Here is a 22,594-nt window from a genome sequence, read left to right on the forward strand (position 1 = left end):
GAAGTAAAAGGGCATTGCTAAAATTTGATTATTTGCCAGTTATAACGGCTCCATCCAAATTCACTTAGCGATACTTTTGTGCAGTATGGCACTAGATCCATTTTATACTTCTCCTTTGAGAAAACGTTTTTTATTTGATTTCACCGTTATTAACGGGTGAACAGGTAATATTTAGAAAGCCTTTAACTTCACAACAGAATTCGTTTACCCATTTTCAAAAAATATTTCCATCAGAAGGAATTGTCTCAATTAATGGCCTCGCGTAGGTAATGAAGTTTTTTTAACAACCTTACTTAATGTCACCCGCGTCCTAGAGAAAATTTCTCTTTCTAACGCAATGCTAATTCTTGTGCCCCTGGCAATTTGGCCATTTTGGCCCAAAATATTTCCCAGCTACGTAGATACTGAAAAGCAAGGAGGTAAGTGGCCAGGAATTTCTTATCCCAAGCTCCTCCGCATGACCAACTTGATTCTCTGTCCGGAACTCCCCCTTTTTGGACGTAAATCATGTATTTTCATATTAGTCGCCTAATTCTCCTGGTACTCGTAAATTTTTCTTGGTGTAATAGATTTTCTGCTAATATCACTATTACACTGACCAACCCGTTCCAAAACACATCCAAAATAGGTAAACTGTTCCACCTGCTGTCGTTTGCGGCAGGTTTTGACGTATAAATCATCATTCCTCTGTGAAAAAAACCTCATCATCTTCATTTTATTAGCATTTATTCTATGCCCGTACGTATCACACTTATTTTAGAGTTTAATCAGCAATGATTGCAATCTCCAACCTGAATGGCTAGCTAAAGCTTGATATTTTATCAGGATCAAATTATTGTTTATGTCTAGCGTCATATATTACGACCGAGTCGGTATTGGTCCCATGTACCTAATGGAATACGGCGGGAATACCTAATGGAAGGGAATACGCCGAGGGCCCACTTGACAAAATAATATATATTTGGTTGTGGGTAGACCTAGGCAGAGCCATTTTAGGCTAATATACTCGCCTTTTGATTTGGACACAATTGAAGCAATTTAGATGAACCAACCCGCAAATGCTAATTTAAGTCTCCTTGGATGTCAATACGTCTTATAGCAAATGCCGGAGATAAGGAGCTATTTTATGCGAAGGAATATTCCGATGCCATCCTGAAAAATGTCATCAAATTTGCTGGAGAGATTTCGAAATCTTACCTCAAACATTACGTGAAGCAGAATCGACAAGAAAATAGCTTGCAGTTTCTATAAAAGGAAGAGCATATAATTGTTTTCAAATACATATACCTATCTGTAATGTAGAACCATTTGCCTCGCCAAAAGTACCGTTTATAAAAACATGTAAAAGATTTAATTAAGGTAAATATTTGAAATTTATTTCTTGAAAAAGCATGTATTAATAAAAATTACTGATTTAACTATTGAATAATCAATAAATAGAATCAAAATAGCTTACATAGCTGGTTCAAAAATACCAGCTATTGGAAATCTGTAGTTAGCAACAATCAATTATCATTTTAAATGGCACAATATTGGAATAAAAATGTAAAATTCATTACTGATAGTCTTTCGCTCTTATTTTACTTTTTAATTTCTGACGTGGCGTCATCCCTTTGTCATCCGTTAGTTTCCCCTTACTCGTCTTTAACACTGCGCTGAGTGAGCCTGCAATAGTTTAAATTGACCCTGGTAGGCAAGATCCACTGCCCATTCATAACGGGTGGCTTACCATCGTTGGGTATTCCATCCCTCGCGAAAACTATTGAAAGCCCCGTCTGCATTTCAACGAAATGTACGAATCTCTAATCAACCTGAATTTATCATCCTTCCCCGCCTCCACTCCCAACATCATTTCACTGATCAATACCAGTGTGCATGTCTCATTTTCTTTCCCTGCCTCGTCCAGGCGATTCCATACACCCCCGCGCTCGCAAGTACGTACATCCCGGCGAGACTGCCGCTCGGGGAGGAGGGAGCTTTGCGCTTCCGATTACAGCCGAGGCTCATCTGATCCTGAAAGCCAAGAGACTCGTCTCCCTGCTCGATGGAAATCATGCCCCGGTACCGGGAGGAGTGGGGGGGCGCTCTGCGAAGGCGGCGCTGCCTCCAGGCTTATTTAAATGATGACGAACGCAGCATCTGTTGCCCGGCTCGCATGGATTCCCGCTGCCGTCTCCGAGGGCGAGGAAGTGTGGGAGGCGAGAGAGGGACGGTTGTTTGGGGGGGGATATGTCACCTCGTGCCACTTGATATGCCACGTGAAAATTGATACCGAACAAACGACTTAATAACTCGTTAAAAATATCTGACTGAGTTAAAACATTGTTTTGAGCCAAAAACAATCTAAACGAAGCACGAGAAGAGGCTAATTATGAAGCACTTAGGCATAACAATTTGGAAAAATTTCTTCATTTTGAAGCAGGGATATATATTATGAAAAAACAGCTTTTTGCTGCATAGACGCTTATCTACTTCACGAGGAAATTCTTATTTGGGAGTGCTGAATGTTCCCAGAAGTAGGAGGTTACGCAGTTGGAAGATGGAAAAATATCCTTCCAGTCTTAAACAAGTGAATTGTGAATTCGTTCGAATTGCAACATCTGGGCAATATCATTATATAGTATTAGCCTATCAGCTTTCCACCAATGAGCATAAAAAATGTGTATTCCAGAAATAGTTTTTCTCTAAAAATTGTCAAATCCAATACTCTATCGGAGTGTTCATCTAATGCTCATGCCATGTACGTATTAACTTTATCGAATAGCAATACAAAATTATTAAATTATGAGAATATGAGAAATTTTTTCATGTATTTAATGGGTGACATTGAAGTTAAATTTGCTTCACCATTCAGAGAAAAATTAGCCAGATCTATTCATTTGAATGAAGCACATGGTGGTACCGTATTTAAGTAAATTTTACGAAGAAATAACTGAGATATCTGGGCACAAAATACCTTGCATATTCTTTGATTCTAAGATTTGATTGGCAATGAAAAGTTGACGACAATGGTAGGGGGAAGGAGGCCAGAGAGAGCGAGAAGGGGGCAGGAATAAGATAGTAATGCCAGGTGGAATGAAAGGAGGAAGGAAATATACCGAGTATAAGAGGACCTTATCGTATAATAGGATATTTAATCAAAAGGGACGGTAACTACGGCCGTATAAATATTGTGGGAAGGATTAATCCCAGCCATAATCGTAGAAGTGGGCAAAGGATATGTCGCTGGAAATTAGAGGGGAAATTTAAATAGATAATTAAATTTAAATACAAATAAAATGATATAGTGGGGTTGGAACAGAACCAGCGATTAAACCAAAATATGGTAACAGAAACGCTCTGGCTAAGATGCCCTCGATAGCATTGACCCTCACCCTCATGAAGCACTCACCCAGACAGGGATTGCGAGAGATTTCTCCCTGCGACAGTCGACCACCAATCACTCACTTGCTTGGATATGCGTCAACGCCTTAAACCCCTTCCCATTTCCCTTACCCAAACAGGTCCACGGTGGAATCTCTTCCGACGTTAGTCCTGTAACTCGCACTTTGGAAAAAGTAACGGAGGAGCCCCTTACTGTACAAGCTTCTGGGTACCTCCCTTGCCAGGTAAGGGAGGTGCCCAGAGTGCCCTCCCTTAAAAGGTAATGGATGTGCCCCTTACTGTGAAAGCTTCTGGGTACCTCCATTACCTTTTCCAAAGTGCGAGTTACAAGACTAACTTCGAAGGATTCCACCGTAGACCTGTTTGGGTTAGTAAGTTTTACAGGGTTAAGGCGTTTACGAATACTCAAGCGAGTGATTGGTGGGCCACTGGCGCAGGGAGAAATTTCTAGCAAGCCCTGGTTGTGTGAGTTCTTGTGACTAGCATGGATCAAGGCTACGCATGTGACTGGTGGGCCGCTGGCGGGCCGCTGGCGCACGGAGAAATCACTCGCAACCCCTTTCTGGGTGAGTGTTTGATTAGAGTGAGGGTCCGTGGATGTCTCCATTTTCCGGGTTCCCGCCGCGTTGGTTGTCATGGTTGACGACAGTTTCGCCTGGATTCCACCAGGCGTCTTCAGGTCGAAGTGCCGATATCATTTTGGCTGCGCTTATATAGCCCTCGCTCTCTCGCTGCTGCGTTGTGATTGGTTGGTTTCTGGAACACTCTCTTCCAGGCGTTCGTCAGGTGGTAACCGTCTTCCCGGTTGAAATTTCTCGGCGTTTTTGTGATCTCAATTGATTCTCTAATCAGCCGAGGATAGTATCTTTTTTCCTTGGTGATTATCTCGGCTTCGTCAAATTTGATGTCGTGTCCGGGTTCGCTCCAGGCATGCTCGGTGACTGCTGATAGGCTGAATTTCTTATTCTTCGTTGCCCTCTTGTGTTCTTGCAGGCGGGTCTTCATGGACCTGCATGTCTCGCCGATATACGATTTGCCGCAAGAGCAAGGCACGCGGTACACACCTTCGAGAAGACCTTTCGGGATCTTGTCCTTGGGCCTTGGAATTATCTGGCTTATTTTGGTCACGCAGTTAAATCTTGTGACAATGTCTTTCTTCTTCAGGACCCTCGAGATCTTTTCGCTTGTGCCGGCGACGTAGGGGATGATGGCATAGGTTCCTGGCTTGTCAGTTTGATGTTTCTCCTTGTCGGGTGTCTGGTGGCGTTTTTCCACTTTAGCGGTCCTTTTCAGGACCAATTCTTCTTTGTATCCATTTATCTTCAGTGCCGTCATCAAATGTTCCTTTTCCTTGGCCAATGATTCTGCATCCGAAAGTTTGTATGCGCGATGCAGGAGTGTTGCCACGAGTGATGCCTTCTGGGACGGGTGATGATGTGAGTGGGCGTTCAGGTAGCGGTCAGTATGGGTGGCCTTCCTGTATACTGAGTGGCCGATACTCCCGTTGGTCCTCCTCTTCACCATTATGTCCAAAAACGGGATTTGGTTGTCTTTTTCGGTCTCCATAGTGAATTGTATTGCCGGATGCTGAGAGTTGAGGTGCTCCAGGAATCTCTGCAGTTCTTCAGGTCCATGTGGCCAAATTACGAACGTGTCGTCCACGTATCTTAGCCATAACTTTGGTTTTTTATCATGGGATTTGATCGCCGTTTGTTCGAATTTTTCATATAGATGTCTGCTATCACCGGGGATAGGGGTGAGCCCATTGCCGCTCCTTCGCGTTGTTCGAAGAAACTCCCGCTCCAAAGGAAGTAGGAGTTCCGTAGGCAGTACTCTATCAGCTGCGGATGATCCTCTGGAATGCCGGATTTTGTGAGCTCTTTGATGATGTCCACCGATTCTTGAATTGGGACGTTTGTGAAGAGTGATGCAACGTCGAAGCTGACTAAGATGTCGTTGGGGCTGATAGTAATCTTCTTCAATATTTCGATGAAATGAGTGGAGTCTCTCACGAAAGATGAGGTTTGTCCGACGTAAGGTTGAAGTGACTGTGCTAAGTATTTGGACAGTCTATAGGTTGGTCCGTCTATTTGGCTGACTATTGGCCTGAGGGGCACCCCTTCTTTGTGGACTTTGGGTAATCCATATAGTCTTGGTGGCTTGGCCGCAGATGGGAACAGACGTGTTTGATGTTCCCGTGGAATGGTAGAATTCTTTATCAGCGCCCTGGTGTCTCGCTCCGCTTTTGCAGTGGGATCCGAACGAAGTTTTCTGTAAGTGGAGTCTTCCAGCATACGGGAAATCTTCATTTCGCACCGCGTGCCTTGCTCTTGCGGCAAATCGTATATCGGCGAGACATGCAGGTCCATGAAGACCCGCCTTCAAGAACACAAGAGGGCAACGAAGAATAAGAAATTCAGCCTATCAGCAGTCGCCGAGCATGCCTGGAGCGAACCCGGACACGACATCAAATTTGACGAAGCCGAGATAATCACCAAGGAAAAAAGATACTATCCTCGGCTGATTAGAGAATCAATTGAGATCACAAAAACGCCGAGAAATTTCAACCGGGAAGACGGTTACCACCTGACGAACGCCTGGAAGAGAGTGTTCCAGAAACCAACCAATCACAACGCAGCAGCGAGAGAGCGAGGGCTATATAAGCGCAGCCAAAATGATATCGGCACTTCGACCTGAAGACGCCTGGTGGAATCCAGGCGAAACTGTCGTCAACCATGACAACCAACGCGGCGGGAACCCGGAAAATGGAGACATCCACGAATCCTGAACGCCACGGAAGACTACGATCCAACATTATACGCCTCTACGGGGAGGAAACGCACAGTAAGATACGAAGATTTGAGAAGTTGCGCAAGAAGAAGGGGAGGCTTCTCTCCTCCTTAGCCTTTCTCCAACGCTGCCGAGACACCAACACTCTACCGTGCTGTGTGGAAGTAAAGCATCACCTCAACACCAAGGCCGCCAGAAGAATTCTCCGCCGGACCAGCGAGGCACTACTCAGGGAACGGGTACGGCACACACGCCACTCCCTCCACCTGTGCTCGGAAGAACTTCTACGAATTCATCTGGAATTGGGCGCCAAACTCAACGCCACTGATTGGGACACAATAGAGACAATAACCCACGACTCATCCCGGAATACTGAAACTGCAGTGCGGGAGACGCAGATCAGGAAATTCGAAAAACTATCCGACCGACAACATCCCAGCAGTTTGGGTCATGGCCCCGAAAAGGACCGTTCAGTCATCAACTTTACGGACTACCAACTGACCAATGCTCACATCTCGATTTTATCGAAAGGACTGAATTTCGCTATTGCTCCAACGAAAATACCAAAGGAAGAAATCGTCACAGAAGTGGAATATGCCATCCGGAAGCTTCCGAAGGGAGACGCCGATGAAATTAGAGAAGATGTTGCCCGCATTCTCCGGAACGCAAGACCACCCAAAATGAACATCACGGGAGCCGAACGACGAGCCTTATCCGATCTCCGCGGGAACGAAAACATTCTCATACTCCCAGCGGACAAGGGAAACTCCACGGTCCTCATGAAGAGAGGTGACTACGAAATGAAGATTTCCCGTATGCTGGAAGACTCCACTTACAGAAAACTTCGTTCGGATCCCACTGCAAAAGCGGAGCGAGACACCAGGGCGCTGATAAAGAATTCTACCATTCCACGGGAACATCAAACACGTCTGTTCCCATCTGCGGCCAAGCCACCAAGACTATATGGATTACCCAAAGTCCACAAAGAAGGGGTGCCCCTCAGGCCAATAGTCAGCCAAATAGACGGACCAACCTATAGACTGTCCAAATACTTAGCACAGTCACTTCAACCTTACGTCGGACAAACCTCATCTTTCGTGAGAGACTCCACTCATTTCATCGAAATATTGAAGAAGATTACTATCAGCCCCAACGACATCTTAGTCAGCTTCGACGTTGCATCACTCTTCACAAACGTCCCAATTCAAGAATCGGTGGACATCATCAAAGAGCTCACAAAATCCGGCATTCCAGAGGATCATCCGCAGCTGATAGAGTACTGCCTACGGAACTCCTACTTCCTTTGGAGCGGGAGTTTCTTCGAACAACGCGAAGGAGCGGCAATGGGCTCACCCCTATCCCCGGTGATAGCAGACATCTATATGAAAAATTCGAACAAACGGCGATCAAATCCCATGATAAAAAACCAAAGTTATGGCTAAGATACGTGGACGACACGTTCGTAATTTGGCCACATGGACCTGAAGAACTGCAGAGATTCCTGGAGCACCTCAACTCTCAGCATCCGGCAATACAATTCACTATGGAGACCGAAAAAGACAACCAAATCCCGTTTTTGGACATAATGGTGAAGAGGAGGACCAACGGGAGTATCGGCCGCTCAGTATACAGGAAGGCCACCCATACTGACCGCTACCTGAACGCCCACTCACATCATCACCCGTCCCAGAAGGCATCACTCGTGGCAACACTCCTGCATCGCGCATACAAACTTTCGGATGCAGAATCATTGGCCAAGGAAAAGGAACATTTGATGACGGCACTGAAGATAAATGGATACAAAGAAGAATTGGTCCTGAAAAGGACCGCTAAAGTGGAAAAACGCCACCAGACACCCGACAAGGAGAAACATCAAACTGACAAGCCAGGAACCTATGCCATCATCCCCTACGTCGCCGGCACAAGCGAAAAGATCTCGAGGGTCCTGAAGAAGAAAGACATTGTCACAAGATTTAACTGCGTGACCAAAATAAGCCAGATAATTCCAAGGCCCAAGGACAAGATCCCGAAAGGTCTTCTCGAAGGTGTGTACCGCGTGCCTTGCTCTTGCGGCAAATCGTATATCGGCGAGACATGCAGGTCCATGAAGACCCGCCTGCAAGAACACAAGAGGGCAACGAAGAATAAGAAATTCAGCCTATCAGCAGTCACCGAGCATGCCTGGAGCGAACCTGGACACGACATCAAATTTGACGAAGCCGAGATAATCACCAAGGAAAAAAGATACTATCCTCGGCTGATTAGAGAATCAATTGAGATCACAAAAACGCCGAGAAATTTCAACCGGGAAGACGGTTACCACCTGACGAACGCCTGGAAGAGAGTGTTCCAGAAACCAACCAATCACAACGCAGCAGCGAGAGAGCGAGGGCTATATAAGCGCAGCCAAAATGATATCGGCACTTCGACCTGAAGACGCCTGGTGGAATCCAGGCGAAACTGTCGTCAACCATGACAACCAACGCGGCGGGAACCCGGAAAATGGAGACATCCACGAATCCTGAACGCCACGGAAGACTACGATCCAACATTAGAGTGAGGGTCAATACTCTCTAGCACTATTTGTTATCATATTTTGGTTTTATCGTTTGTTTTGTTCTAACCCACCTATAAATTTTATTTTTTTTATTTTAATTATTTATCTAATTACTTATTCTCTCCAATCTCCCTCACCATATCCGTTGCCCACTATTCAGAGTACGGCTGGGATTGATCCTTGACATAATAAGGTTGAAGGAGAGAGAAGGAATTTTTCATTGTACCATTTGGTAAATTGTGTCCATCAAACACCTACCTTATCCGGTAGATTACATTATGTAACAATAATTTGTTCATATTCACACATAATATTGTTAATTACAAGTATAAATGTATATTTATTTTGTTTTAGGAAGCCGTAGATTGAAGTGTACTCGCAGTATGCAGAAGATTAAGGATCGCGTTGTGATTAAGTTCCTTCATTTGAAAGATTACGGCGCCGGAAAAATCAACGATGAAATGATTGCTGCTCATGGGAATGATATTTTATCATGGTACACAGTTTAGAGGTCGAAAAGGAATTTTCAAACTGGCTACACGTTCCTCAAAGACGATTCAAGAAGTGGAAGGCCAACACACGTGGATGATGCAGTCACAGTGAAGACAGTAGAGGGCTTTATCCTATTAGACTGAACATCAACTAACCAAATGATCATGAAGAAGACTGAAGATAGGTGCAGCAGTGTGTAGAAAAATTATTTACGAAAAGCTGCACATGTCAATGGGTTCCACGGCTAGTGACTCATTTTCAGAAGCAAACACGGCATGACCAGTCAAGGGAGACGTTGTTTCTTTTAGAGCAAGACAAAGACGATTTCATCGGTCGCCTGGTTACAGCGGATGATTATTGGATCTATCAACATGGACCAGAGACCAAAGATATGAGCAAGGAGTGGAAGCACAGCGACTCACCTCCCCGCGAGAAAGCTAAGGTGCAGATGTCTGTAGAGGAGGTCATTCTGCCTGATTTTGGGACTGTGGAGGAACTGACATCTGAACAGACCACCTGAAAAAGGGTTAGACTATCACTGGTGCTCATTACTGCACACTGCTGAGTTAGTTGCAGGATGCTCTGAAATAGAAACGGCGCAGTATGACCACCAAATGTATCCGTCTTCTTGCCGATTGTCCACCGGCTCACTCTCCTCGAGGTGCGGTCGCGAAGTGCGGCGAGGAGGAATCAAAGCAATGCGGCTCTGAAATGACTCCAAATCCGCCTTATTCTCTCGACCTCGTCCTAAGTGACTTACTCTTATTCCAAGAACCAAGAAACAATTGCGACGTCGGACATTTGACATACAAATCTACATCTACTAGTTACCCCGCAAGCCTCCGTAAGGGCGTGTGGCGGGGGTGTTTAGGACACCACCCGTAATTAAGAAAGAAAAAAAACCGCATGCAAGAGCCAGAAATTTATACCATGCACAAACAAAACATGGCATACGTTCATGCAGGAACACATACACCCCACACACATGCAAACACTCAAACTACCAACTAACATACACATGCACCTACAAATACACCTAATATCCTTGCAATGTCTAATTTTGTTCCGACTTGTAAATTCATTTATTTCAATTTTTCTTAAGTTACTTCGGTTTATTATTGTTATGATTTCTGATTGTTCGAGGAAAGAATCAGTATTTGTATTTATCTGTACTGAAATCTATCTCCCTTACTTTATCTTTGTGGTCAAATGTCGTCACTCGAGAAATTGAACAATGGTTTTCGAAGCAATCTACTGAGTTCCGCAATGACAGCCTTCGCAAGAAACGCTGAGGGAAATACATAACGCTGGGTGGTGAATATTTATGGAAAAATCAAGAATAAAAATTCAAAGTTCAGTTATTATTTCTCTTTTTTTTAGCATTAATTGAACATTTACTATAACCCTTAGTTTGTATCATTCTTAAGTTTGACGTGCAGACTGCCAGCAAACTTTCTTCTAGTGAACTGCTTTTTATCTTGAGAGATACCATTTACTATTGCTTTCATGCTTCCTAAGTCGCGAATGGTTCTGCTTCTCAATAATAAAACTATTTTATCAACTTCCAGCTTTTCATACAACAAGGCGCATTCACCTCTTCTTCCGCAGACATTTATCTTTATTTTCCCTTTTTAATCTATATATTCAGTAAGGACCTCTTTACGACCTCTGAGGACCTCCTCTTATTTATTTAAAAAATCCCAATTTCCCTCTTCTATGACTACTACGTCCTTTGCAAATGGGGTTGAAACACTTCCATTGATTTCACTTTCTTTTGCCATAGACGCGACTAATTTAGATAAGACTGGGAATTCAATCTCAAATCTTTCTTTGTCCCTCCTTCATCACTGCTGGTATCCGAATTTATTTCGACCACACTGCTATAATTCATGACAGAGCAAAATTAGGTAGCCTAGAATTCACATGAAAATCATTCATGGGTCGTTCAATAAGTCTTTAGAAGAAAAGAAAAAAAAATATTTTCGGTCTATCTTATCTGAAGACAATCTTCTTTTAGCTCGAATTATTTTTTCTGGCATTTCATCAACGTTTTTTAAGCCACCCAAAAAGTAGGACTTTGAAATATCCTCAAAAGAATCATCTGTGTTGGCGATGACCTCCTAGTGTGACGTGAATCATTTTCAGAGCCATTTTTCAAGTTTGTGATTGAAGAAAGTTACTGGGAGCTAATCTGCCCAAAATTTCTCGTGCAAATTTGAAAAAAACTGTATCTTTTGACATGGTATAGCCTGAACTGCTTCACAAACTTTGATTCATCGATGGCTCAAAAACATGTCGTGGATTTTGTGAATATTTCCAGAGGAAGGAACTTCCACTGAACGCGTGGAAGGATGATCACCAGTTATGGATGTAAGGTCACGTTTAAACTCACTCACACAACCGTTTACAGTGATAATCACAGGATCGGATGGTCCCAGAACTTCATCATACTCGGATAAGATACGAGGGTAGACTGAAAACGAATGCACACACGCTTGTAGATCACAGAAAACTGACCGTCAGAAGTACTCCTGGTGGCATGTGGAAGTGACTTCCCCCCTCAACATGCATGCGCAGGTTTGAGGTCGTGTACCTAACGTACTTCGAGAAGCGAAAGTATGGAAACATATTCTATTGCTATGTCAACCCGAGTTAAACAGCGCGCTGCTATCGAATTTGTAACTGCTGAAAAAATGACTCCTACTTATATTCATCGTCGTTTGAAGGCTGTTTATGGTGACGATGCTGTTGATAGATCAACTGTAAATCGATGAATAGTAAAATTTTGTGGTTGCAAGCCTGGAACAGCCATAACTATTGATAAAACACGCAAAGGATGTCCGATCACTGCCACGGACGATAAACGTGAAAAACTGGTCGAAGATTTGATTCAAAATGACCGGCGAATTACTCAAAAGGGAATCGCAATCCATATTGGAAGATCAGAAGAAGAAGACTGTCGTGTTAACCTGGCGTCAATAATCTTGCAATATAACCACGCTCCTCCACACACCTCGTGCGCAACTATTAGAGGCCCTACGAAACCTGATATTTGAACCGATCCCGAACCATTTTAATTACCCCGATTTTTCTCCTCTACTCAAGAGACACCTCAACGTCAATCATTACGCCTCGTACGATGAAGTGAAGGCAGCCGCAAAGGGCTGGATTCGAGAAAAACGGAAGAGTTTTTCAATGACGGGATGTAAAAACTTTTACACTTTTGGAGAAATGTGTAAGCCTTAACGGTGACTATCTTGAAAAATAAATATATGACTTTAAAACTTAAGGAATCTTCTTTAGTGTACTTTTTGCCCAATCTTGAAATAATTTTTGCTCGCGCTCTACAAGCATGTGTGCATTATATTTCAACCTACCTTCGTATATTTTGTAGTTAAGGCTTTTAAAAATAAATGTTTCATCATTTTCAAAACTCCTTTTATTATATTTTTCTAAAAACAAAAAGATTGCTGCTACAATTGACTGTGACAATGAAACCACGCAATAGATATAGCGAAAACCTAAAAAGTAGTGCAGTAAAATATGAGATTCGGAGCCTACCTCTTCCGAATATACGAGCGATATAGCGCTAGACAACTAAAGAGTTGCTTCTTACATCAGAGGAGGCCACAAAGAATTTGGAATACGTGTGCGGTTCATTTGCATGTGTTTCCCTATTTTTGATGGCTGGCGATATCTCGCCACTCCGTTAAAATAATATGTACACATTGTTTCTCCTAACAAAACACAGCCCAATATCCTACTCTACCACAAGCCCCTTTTCATCGCCATACGTGTACACTTCCTTCCTCCCTTCATCCCGTCCAGCATCTCCACTCTACATCTGTCTTCTTACCCTTCTCCTCGTTTACCTAACATTCTCCACTCTATTAGTCTTCAACATCCCACTGCCGATCAATGCGCCCTTCATCCATTTTTCCTGTCTCCATAGGATTTCTCCAAACAAGCTTCTCTCTTCACTTACCACACCAAGTACTTCCTCATTTGTTTTCCTTTCAGTCCAATTCACCGTCTCCATCCTTCTCCAAACCAATATTTCATGAGTCTCCAATATACGTCTATCCTCCTGCTTCAAAGACCAAGTTTCCGCACCGTACATAGCTACACTCCATATCAAAGTTTTTACGAGTCTTTTCTTAAGATCCTTACTCAACGTCCCTGTCATCAACTCCTCCTTGTGAAAGCCTCTTTGCCCAGCGCAAGTTTTCTCCATACGTCCCTACCATTTTAACTGTGTTAGTTCAAAACACTTCCGGGATACGCAAACCGCTCAACCTGCTCAAAATTATGCCCTCCTATTTTAATATTAAGCTCAGCCTTTTCCTTTCTAGAAAATTGCCTGCCGTTTGTTTAATTTCTATTAACTATGACCCCATATCTATGGCAATGAATTTCTAGTTCACTCAGCAATGTTTGTACCCTTTGGCTGACTGAAAAACTAAAGCTTGGTTTCCAGCAAGCCGAACTGATTTTATGATTTCCCCGCCGACTTCCATTCCTATTTGCAGTACATCCCATGCTTCCTTAATAAAATCCTCAACATATAAATTGAACAGCAACGGTGACAATGGACTACCCTACCTTACACCTCTACCTAACACATTGCAGAATTGCCTACCTATAAATTGCAGAAGCCTCAAGAACAAATCAGCGGATCTAGAACACATAATCCAAACTCATTCCGCTGATATAGTATTAGGCACAGAGAGTTGGCTGTGCAATGACATAAATGACCAAGAAATTTTCCCAATAGATTTCAAAGTTTACCGACACGATAGAGATACAAGACCCGGAGGAGGGGTTTTCGTGGCAGTTAAAAGTCATTTTGAAAGCAGGCAAGTTTCATTTGAGAATAATAACATAGAAAGTGTTTGATGCACCTTAATACGGACCAATCAACCCAACATAAATTTATGCTCTTTCTACAGACCTCCAGACTCAGATTTTAAAACACTTCACACCCTCAACGATCAAATTTACAATTTTACACGTAAATATAATAACAGCATAAACATAATTGGTGGCGACTTTAATCTCCCTGGTATAGATTGGGACAACCATATCGTTAAATCTGGGACCCGCGATCGCGAATCTTGCAATTCCATGATAAAATTGGTTCAAAGAAACTCCCTCCATCAAGCAGTACGCATGCCCACCCGTGGAAAGAACATATTGGATCTATTTCTTACAAACACGCCTGAACGTATTATTAGTGTATCAACTGATGAAGGCTTGAGTGACCATAAAGCAATTAATGCCCACTTGGACATAGAAATAAAAAAGATCATTAAACCAAAAAGAAAAATTTATAATTACCATTAAGCAGACTTTGAATCCTTTGCCAATCAACTAAACTCTTCACTACCCGAGTTCAAAACCCGCTTAAGTCATGTCAACGTGGAAGAAACTTGGACAGAATTTGTCAATATCATGCAAAAAGGAATCGTAGATTTCATACCTATAAAATACGTTAAAGCAAATCGCGACCCCAGGTGGTACAATAAAGACGTTACATTGGTGGTACAAAGGTGGTACAATAAAGAAAAACAAAAACAATTACGTAGCGCCTTACTGGAATTTAAACGCAAAGTACTTTGCGAGCACTTGGACACTGACCCCAAAGCTTTCTGGTCATATGTTAGGGAAGTAAATGGGAGTAAACAAACCGTGGCTTGCTTAAGGGATTGTAGCAATATAATTCATACAGACAGTGAGGGTAAAGCTAACATCTTATATTCATTCTTCCAAAGCGTTTTCTCGAATGATGTTGCCACCGCATATCTCCAAGAAACAAAACATACTCCACCCATGGAAAAAATAACAGTGGACCAACAAGGAATTCTAAAATTGCTTAACGAGATTAAACCCAACAAATCCCCGGGTCCCGAAAATATACCAGCTAGGGTGATAAAACATTTAGCTCCAAACATTGCCCCGTACCTTGAATTTATATTTAAAAAATCCCTCAAGGAGTGCAAAGTACCTAAGATTTGGAAAACCGCGCAAATAACGCCTATTTTTAAAGGTGGTGACAAGATCTGAGTCAGAAGCTGACTATTGTCAGTTCAATAATGAGACACCTGTACAATATTAACTTTTTAAGTGACAATCAACACGGTTTCAGGAAAACCCGCTCCTGCGAAACCCAATTAGGATTATTTACACATGATTTACTTTTATCTGGTGAGAGAGGTAGGCAAGTGGATGCCATCTTCTTAGATTTTCAAAAGGCATTTGATAAGGTCCCACATGGTAAACTCATTCATAAATTAAAGGTCGCGGGCATAAACAAGGGCGCCATAAGTTGGGTTAAAGATTTTCTTTCGGAGCGGGAACAGAGGGTAGTCCTTGATGGCGCTAGTTCCGACAGCGTTCGAGTCACGTCGGGGGTACCTCAGGGAAGTGTGATCGGGCCGTTGCTTTTCTTGATTTTTGTTAACGATTTGAACCGCGAAGTGAAAAGTAAAATTAGGATTTTCGCGGAGGACACGGTGATCTATCGGGAGATATTTGGGGATGAGGATCGTTTTATTCTAGAGCAGGATTTAGATTGCATTACTAAATGGTGTATTAACTGGGGATTGACTCTAAATTATAATAAATGTTCAGTGGTAAATTTATTTAAAAGATCAACGGGATTTTCTTACACATTAGCTGGAGGTGAGCTAGCAGTAGTTGATACGGTAAAATACCTAGGTGTCACATTCACAAAAGACTTAACTTGGGGGTCTCACATACGTAAAGTCTGCGGTCAAGCATATAAAAAATTGGGATTCATTCGACGCGTTGTCGGCAAAAGTGACTCGAAGGTCAAGGAACGTTGTTACCCCGCTCTTGTAAGGCCTCATTTAGAATACGCATGCAGCGTGTGGGATCCGAGTGAAAAAGGTCTCATTCGGGAAATTGAGAAGGTTCAACGCCGGGCAGCCCGTTTTGTAAAAAATTCCTACGATAAAACGCAAAGCGTCACAGAAATGCTCATGGATTTGGGGTGGGAATCATTGGCTGAGAGACGATTCAGTGCAAGATTGAAATTATTAAATAAATTTAGATCCGCATGTTTCAGCACCGAGGTCTCGCAAATTATTCGTACTCCTACATACATTAGTCGCTTGGATCATGCATATAAAATTCGGGAAATAGATGCCAGGACTAGCCGACTCAAGGACTCCTTCTTCCCACGGACAATACGGGATAGCAACTGCCGGGTTATAGATAGCAAAAATTCCACTTGCCACCCTCAGCGTCTAAAAAATAATTAGTTGTATTTAAATGCATGCTCTTCCACTAACCTTATGTGTTTTGCTATAATAACCCATTCTTTCCGAATGACTTCATTCATGTTCTGTTCATCTGATTTTAAGTTTCCCTTTCAATCCCTCGTCCCTCTCCGCGGGGGCAAATTCCTGCTACCTGCAACGTTGGGTCGCATTTCCTGCCATTTAGAGACTCTTTGGGGGTAGAGTGTTTCGTGGTGCATTTTCATGTGGTAGTGATGTTTCAATTTCTTGCTTGTTGTGTCCTGGCTTCCGTGTTGTAGGATGTCTTTCGTGCTGCATCATGGGGTGCAGTTTTTAGTTGTTTTGCGGTATATGTGTTTGCATGAGTATTGGATGAAGGGATTTTTGCATGAGTGTGTGCGCTGCTGTGGGTGTAATTTTCCGTGTTGTTTTTTTGCATGTGGTATTTTTCTTTTTTACGGTTGGTGACCTAACACCCCCCGCCACACGCCCTTGCGGCGGCTTGCGGGGTATTATGTAGATGCAGATGTAGAACACTGGCCATCCGGACTCTCCGTTCCCTACTCCCACCTGAGCGGTCTGAGACATATATTGGTAAATATATATGACAGCCACATATATATATTATATATATATGTATATATATACATATACATATATATATAATTATATATATATATATATATATATATATATATATATATATATATATATATATATATATATATATATAATTAATTATATATATACATATACATATATATAATTATATATATATATACATATATGTGACTGTCCTTATGCGTGTTATCTATTTATTTTGTGTTCTAATGTGCCGTCCAAATGTTATATTGCTGTCACGTGTACTTGTACATCATAACATCAAAGCTATATATAATAATAATATATATAATATATATATATAATATAATATATATATTATAAAGTAATCTACCGGTTAAGGTAGGTATTTGGATGGACACAGCTACTAAATATTTTGAGATTCCTAACAAAATACAAAGTCCAGTATCCTACTCTACATCAGGTCCCTCTTCATCTCTGAGTACCTTCTTCCTCCCTGCATCTCGTCCAACATCCCTATTATCAACATATATATTGGCTTACGTGAATCATCAAAAACCACAGACCTATTCGCGGACAAACTTTCAGGTTACTGAAGTGTTGCCAAAGTAAAATTACCGCAGCACACACAAGAGAAACATTGTCATTACTTAAACATTCTCTTGAATGTTTTCCAGCAAAGAGATGAGCCAGGACAATGGAGTGTCCCTCCTTTGAAAATACTCTGCTGGCGGCTACACAGCGAGCCAAGTATACTCAAATAGCAGTCGGATGAATAAAAAATGAAAAGCTTACCTTAACACGGACACTTATTGCTAGTAGGTAATATTTGTAATATTCTAATGTTTTTCCTGAGGCACATGAATCCGTGTTTAAGGGCATTTGTATTGGAGCGTACCGGATGGATAGATTAATGAAGGAAAGAAACCGGCGCATGAAAATTGAACGTTCTAAACGTATGCGTCATTTCTTTTCTACATGTGAAATTTCAATTTCAAAGTCTCTACCGTGGTTTCATCCCAATTAATTTTTCGCAAATACTGACGTTGACAGTTTTTTCTTCACGGAGACTTGGTGCTCCTTCACCCTTTCTTGAAATTTCCGGCCGGTTTGTCCAACATTCATTTCGTCACACTCACATCTTAACTTATACACTCCACTTTTTTCGTTTTTTAGAATTTTGTCTTTTGTGTGGGAAAGTAGGTTCTCGAGGTTCGATTAATTATAATAGGCTAATTTTAACTTATCTTTCGGCAGTTTTTTGCAAATTCTCCTAATTTGATCCAGATGTAGGATTCTATGCCATTTGGCAGCCGAGTCTTGTGGCAGTTGGGCTTTATAAATGTTTCTGCCTTCTAGTTGATCAACTTTTTAAAATAAAATTTATCAATGAGCAGAAATCTTACATGTAGAAAAGAAAGGACTTAAACTCGACGCTTTAGAGCAGCTCGAAAGTTTAACAGTACGCCCCAAAGAGAGTATTGTCAATAACCTTTTGTACACCACCCACTCCCCCCTCCTAAATTTATCACTTCTCGATACCTGCGCTTATGTGGTTGAGAACCCCTCTACCACCCCCACACCCCCCGTTAACCTCAGAGATTTGTACTAGATTTTTGAATTTATGCCTATGAACCGTTAAAACCCGCGCACTTCCCTCCGCCAATAGGTGAAATGCTCCTCACAGGGTGCCTCATGTTTTCTACCCTTCCCTCCAACTATCATTGCTTGATTCCCTCCCCAACCCACCCTCCGACCCTCTCACCTCCCTCCCTCCCTTCGCCATCTTCGGGTGACAACTCTGACGGACATCCAACTATATATATATATATATCTTCGGGTGACAACTCTGACGGACATCCAACTATATATATATATATATATATATATATATATATATATATATATATATATATATATATAGTGGGATGTCCGTCAGAGTTATCACCCGAAGATGGCGAAGAACGTCGAAACCCCGGTCGTCTCGTAATAAAAATATTTTCAGTGGAATCACAAAGGTACTATTTTTCATATCCAATTCTCCTTAGTAATCAAATGAATGTCTGGCTATGAAAATTTAAAAATTGAACTAAGGAGAGCAAAAGAGTAGTTCTGCTGAAATAGGCTTTTGCCGAAGATCATTGCGGTGGCTCGACATAGCAACAAGGAGGTTCATTCATTTCACAAACGCGGAACATTCTCCAAATGAAGCAATTTTAGTTAGCATTGCTTTAGAAGACAATTCATTTTCTTTAGGAAATAAATATATCATGTTCAGAGGTTAAAAGCACTTATAAATTGAATTCGATGGCGTCAGCCTCTACTTTGTGAAAATACTTATATACTTTAAGATACCTATGCGCCGAAACCGATAGTAGTGTAAGAAAGTTCAATGTGAAAAAATACAAAAAGAAAATACATATTTTTTAATACGTTTGTGTCTACAGAATTAACGCTTCAACTTAACGACTGTAAAAACGATAAATAACGACTTTGCGAATACTTTCTAAAAATATTATATTTTTGAATGGAAAATTATTTATTATTTAGGATATTAATTACATTTAGACTTTAAAACTTTTCTTTTAACACTACGGGTTATACAAACCAATATATGAAATTTTGTTCTATTCCTCAATTAATTCTAAGGACGAGAATGGAACCATGTTGGTTGTAGAATCAAAATCCCTGTATCTATGAGTCCCAACTGGAATGGAGTGTGAGCATGGAATTAATGTTTCTACATCTACATCTACACAATACCCCGCAAGCCGCCGCAAGGGCGTGTGGCGGGGGGTGCTAGGTCACCAACCGCAAAAAGGAAAAAACACCACATGCAAAAAAACAACACGGAAAATTACACCCACAGAAGCGCACACACTCATGCAAAAATCCCTTCATCCAACACTCATGCAAACACATATACCGCAAAACAACAAAAAACTGCACTCCACGATGCAGCACGAAAGCCATCCTACAACACGGAAGCCAGGACACAACAAGCAACAATGTGAAACATCGCCACCACATGAACATGCACCACAAAACACTCTACCCCCCAAAGAGTCTGTAAAAGGAAGGGAATGCGACCCAACGCTACAGGTAGCAGGAATTTCCCCCGCGGAGAGGGACGAGGGACTGAAAGGGAGACTTAAAAACAGATGACCAGGACACGAATGAGGTCATTCGGAAAGAATGGTTTATTATAACAAAACACATAAGGTTATTGGATGAGCATGCATTTAAGTAGAACTAATTATTTTTTAGACGCTGAGGGTGGCAAGTGGAATTTTTGCTATCTGTAACCCTGCAGTTGCTATCCCGTACTGTCCGTGGGAAGGAGTCCTAGAGTCGGCTAGTTCTGGCATCTATTTCCCGAATTTTATATGCATGATCCAAGCGACCAATGTATGTAGGAGGACGAATAATTTGCGAGACCTCGGTGCTGAAACATGCGGATCTGAATTTATTTAATAATTTTAATCTTTCATTGAATCGTCTCTCTGCCAATGATTCCCACCCCAAATCCATGAGCATTTCGGTGACGCTTTGCGTTTTATCGTAGGAATTTTTTACAAAACGGGCTGCCCGGCGTTGAACCTTCTAAATTTCCCGAATGAGACCTTTTTCACTCGGATCCCACACGCTGCATGCGTATTCTAAATGAGGCCTTACAAGAGCGGGGTAACAACGTTCCTTGACCTTCGAGTCACTTTTGCCGACAACGCGTCGAATGAATCCCAATTTTTTATATGCTTGACCGCAGACTTTACATATGTGAGTCCCCCAAGTTAAGTCTTTTGTGAATGTGACATCTAGGTATTTTACCGTATCAACTACTGCTAGGTCACCTCCAGCTAATTTGTAAGAAAATCCCGTTGATCTTTTAAATAAATTTACCACTGAACATTTATTATAATTTAGAGTCAATCTCCAGTTAAAACACCATTTAGTATTGCAAATCTAAATCCTGCGCTAGAATAAAACCATCCTCATCCCCAGATATCACCCGATAGATCACCGTGTCATCCGCGAACATCCTAATTTTACTTTTCACTTCGCGGTTCAAATCGTTAACAAAAATCATGAAAAGCAACGGCCCGATCACACTTCCCTGAGGTACCCCGACGTGACTCGAACGCTGTCGGAACTAGCGCCATCAAGGACTACCCTCTGTTCCCGCTCTGAAAGAAAATCTTTAACACAACTTATGGCGCCCTTGTTTATACCCGCGACCTTTAATTTATGAATGAGTTTGCCATGTGGGACCTTATCAAACGCCTTTTGAAAATCTAAGAAGATGGCATCCACTTGCCTACCTCTCTCACCCGATAAAAGTAAATCATGTGTAAATAATCCTAATTGGGTTTCTCAGGAGCGGGTTTTCCTGAATCCGTGTTGATTGTCACTTAAAAAGTTAATATTGTACAGGTGTCTCATTATTGAACTGACAATTATGTGCTCTAAGATTTTGCAACAGATAGAAGTGAGAGATATAGGTCTGTAATTACTGGGATCCTCCCTGTATTTTTGTACGGAAAGTGATGCAGTTATATCTGGGAAAACTAAATTTATATCGCTCGGGAAAAGGCAGAGCTCTCACATCAAAAACAAAAAAATGCATTACTTTCCAGGTGCACCATGCATGTCGAACTCAGTGCGACGTGTAAAATTGTATGTTTGATCGTTGAGGGTATGAAGTGTTTTCAAATCTGAGTCTGGAGGTCTGTAGAAAGAGCATAAATTTAAGTTGGTTGATTGGTCCGTATTGAGGTGCACCAAACACTTTCTATGTTATTATTTTCAAATGAAACTTGCCTGCTTTCAAAATGACTTTTAACTGCCACGAAAACCCCTCCTCCGGGTCTTGTATCTCTATCGTGTCAATAAACTTTGAAATCTATTGGGAAAATTTCTTGGTCGTTTATGTCATTGCACAGCCAACTCTCTGTGCTCAATACTATATCAGCGGAATGAGTTTGGATTATGTGTTTGAGATCCACTGATTTGTTCTTGAGGCTTCTGCAATTTATAACAAGTATAGTTAAATTATTTTTATTTTGAATAACGTCCTTATTTGTGACTGACTGTAATTTAGGACGTCTATGTGGGGAAGTTCTTTTGGTTGTGCTGCGGTAATTTTGCTTTGGCTACATTTCAGTAACCCCAAAGTTTGTCCGCGAATAGGTCTGTGGTTTTTGCCGATTCACGTAAGCCAAATACCCCTGCATCATTTATTTCTCTCAAAAATCTGGCAGCTCTTGTGAGATCATCCAAACACGTGGATGTCTGCTCTGCGTGTACGTCTGATTTGAGATCAAAGGCGCCGACTTTTCCCTAGATCCTTCACGTGCATCAAACTTTTCAAAAGGAATTCATGCCGTAAATATTAGTTCCAATGAAGACAAGCTCAGGGGTGACACACTCGCCAAACACTTTGTCTCAACTCAATACATAATTACATTTATTCCGTGACCGCTCAACATTGGCTAGTGATAGTGTACGCGAAAAATTGCTTCGACATTGA

The 22,594-nt window shown here is 41.8% G+C and overlaps 1 protein-coding gene across 1 annotated transcript; it reads left to right on the top strand.

Annotated features, from left to right (window-relative positions):
• Positions 1-3,868: 3,868 nt before the first annotated feature.
• LOC139687069 (uncharacterized) lies at positions 3,869-9,743 on the top strand. Its single transcript, XM_071584173.1, has 3 exons — positions 3,869-3,950; positions 6,289-7,538; positions 9,486-9,743. The coding sequence occupies exons 1-3, from the start codon at positions 3,869-3,871 to the stop codon at positions 9,741-9,743; spliced, it is 1,590 nt and encodes a 529-aa protein (XP_071440274.1).
• Positions 9,744-22,594: the final 12,851 nt, after the last annotated feature.

Source organism: Hetaerina americana, unplaced genomic scaffold (genome assembly GCF_022747635.1).
Source record: "Hetaerina americana unplaced genomic scaffold, ioHetAmer1.1.p SCAF_16, whole genome shotgun sequence".
Taxonomy (NCBI): domain Eukaryota; kingdom Metazoa; phylum Arthropoda; class Insecta; order Odonata; family Calopterygidae; genus Hetaerina; species Hetaerina americana.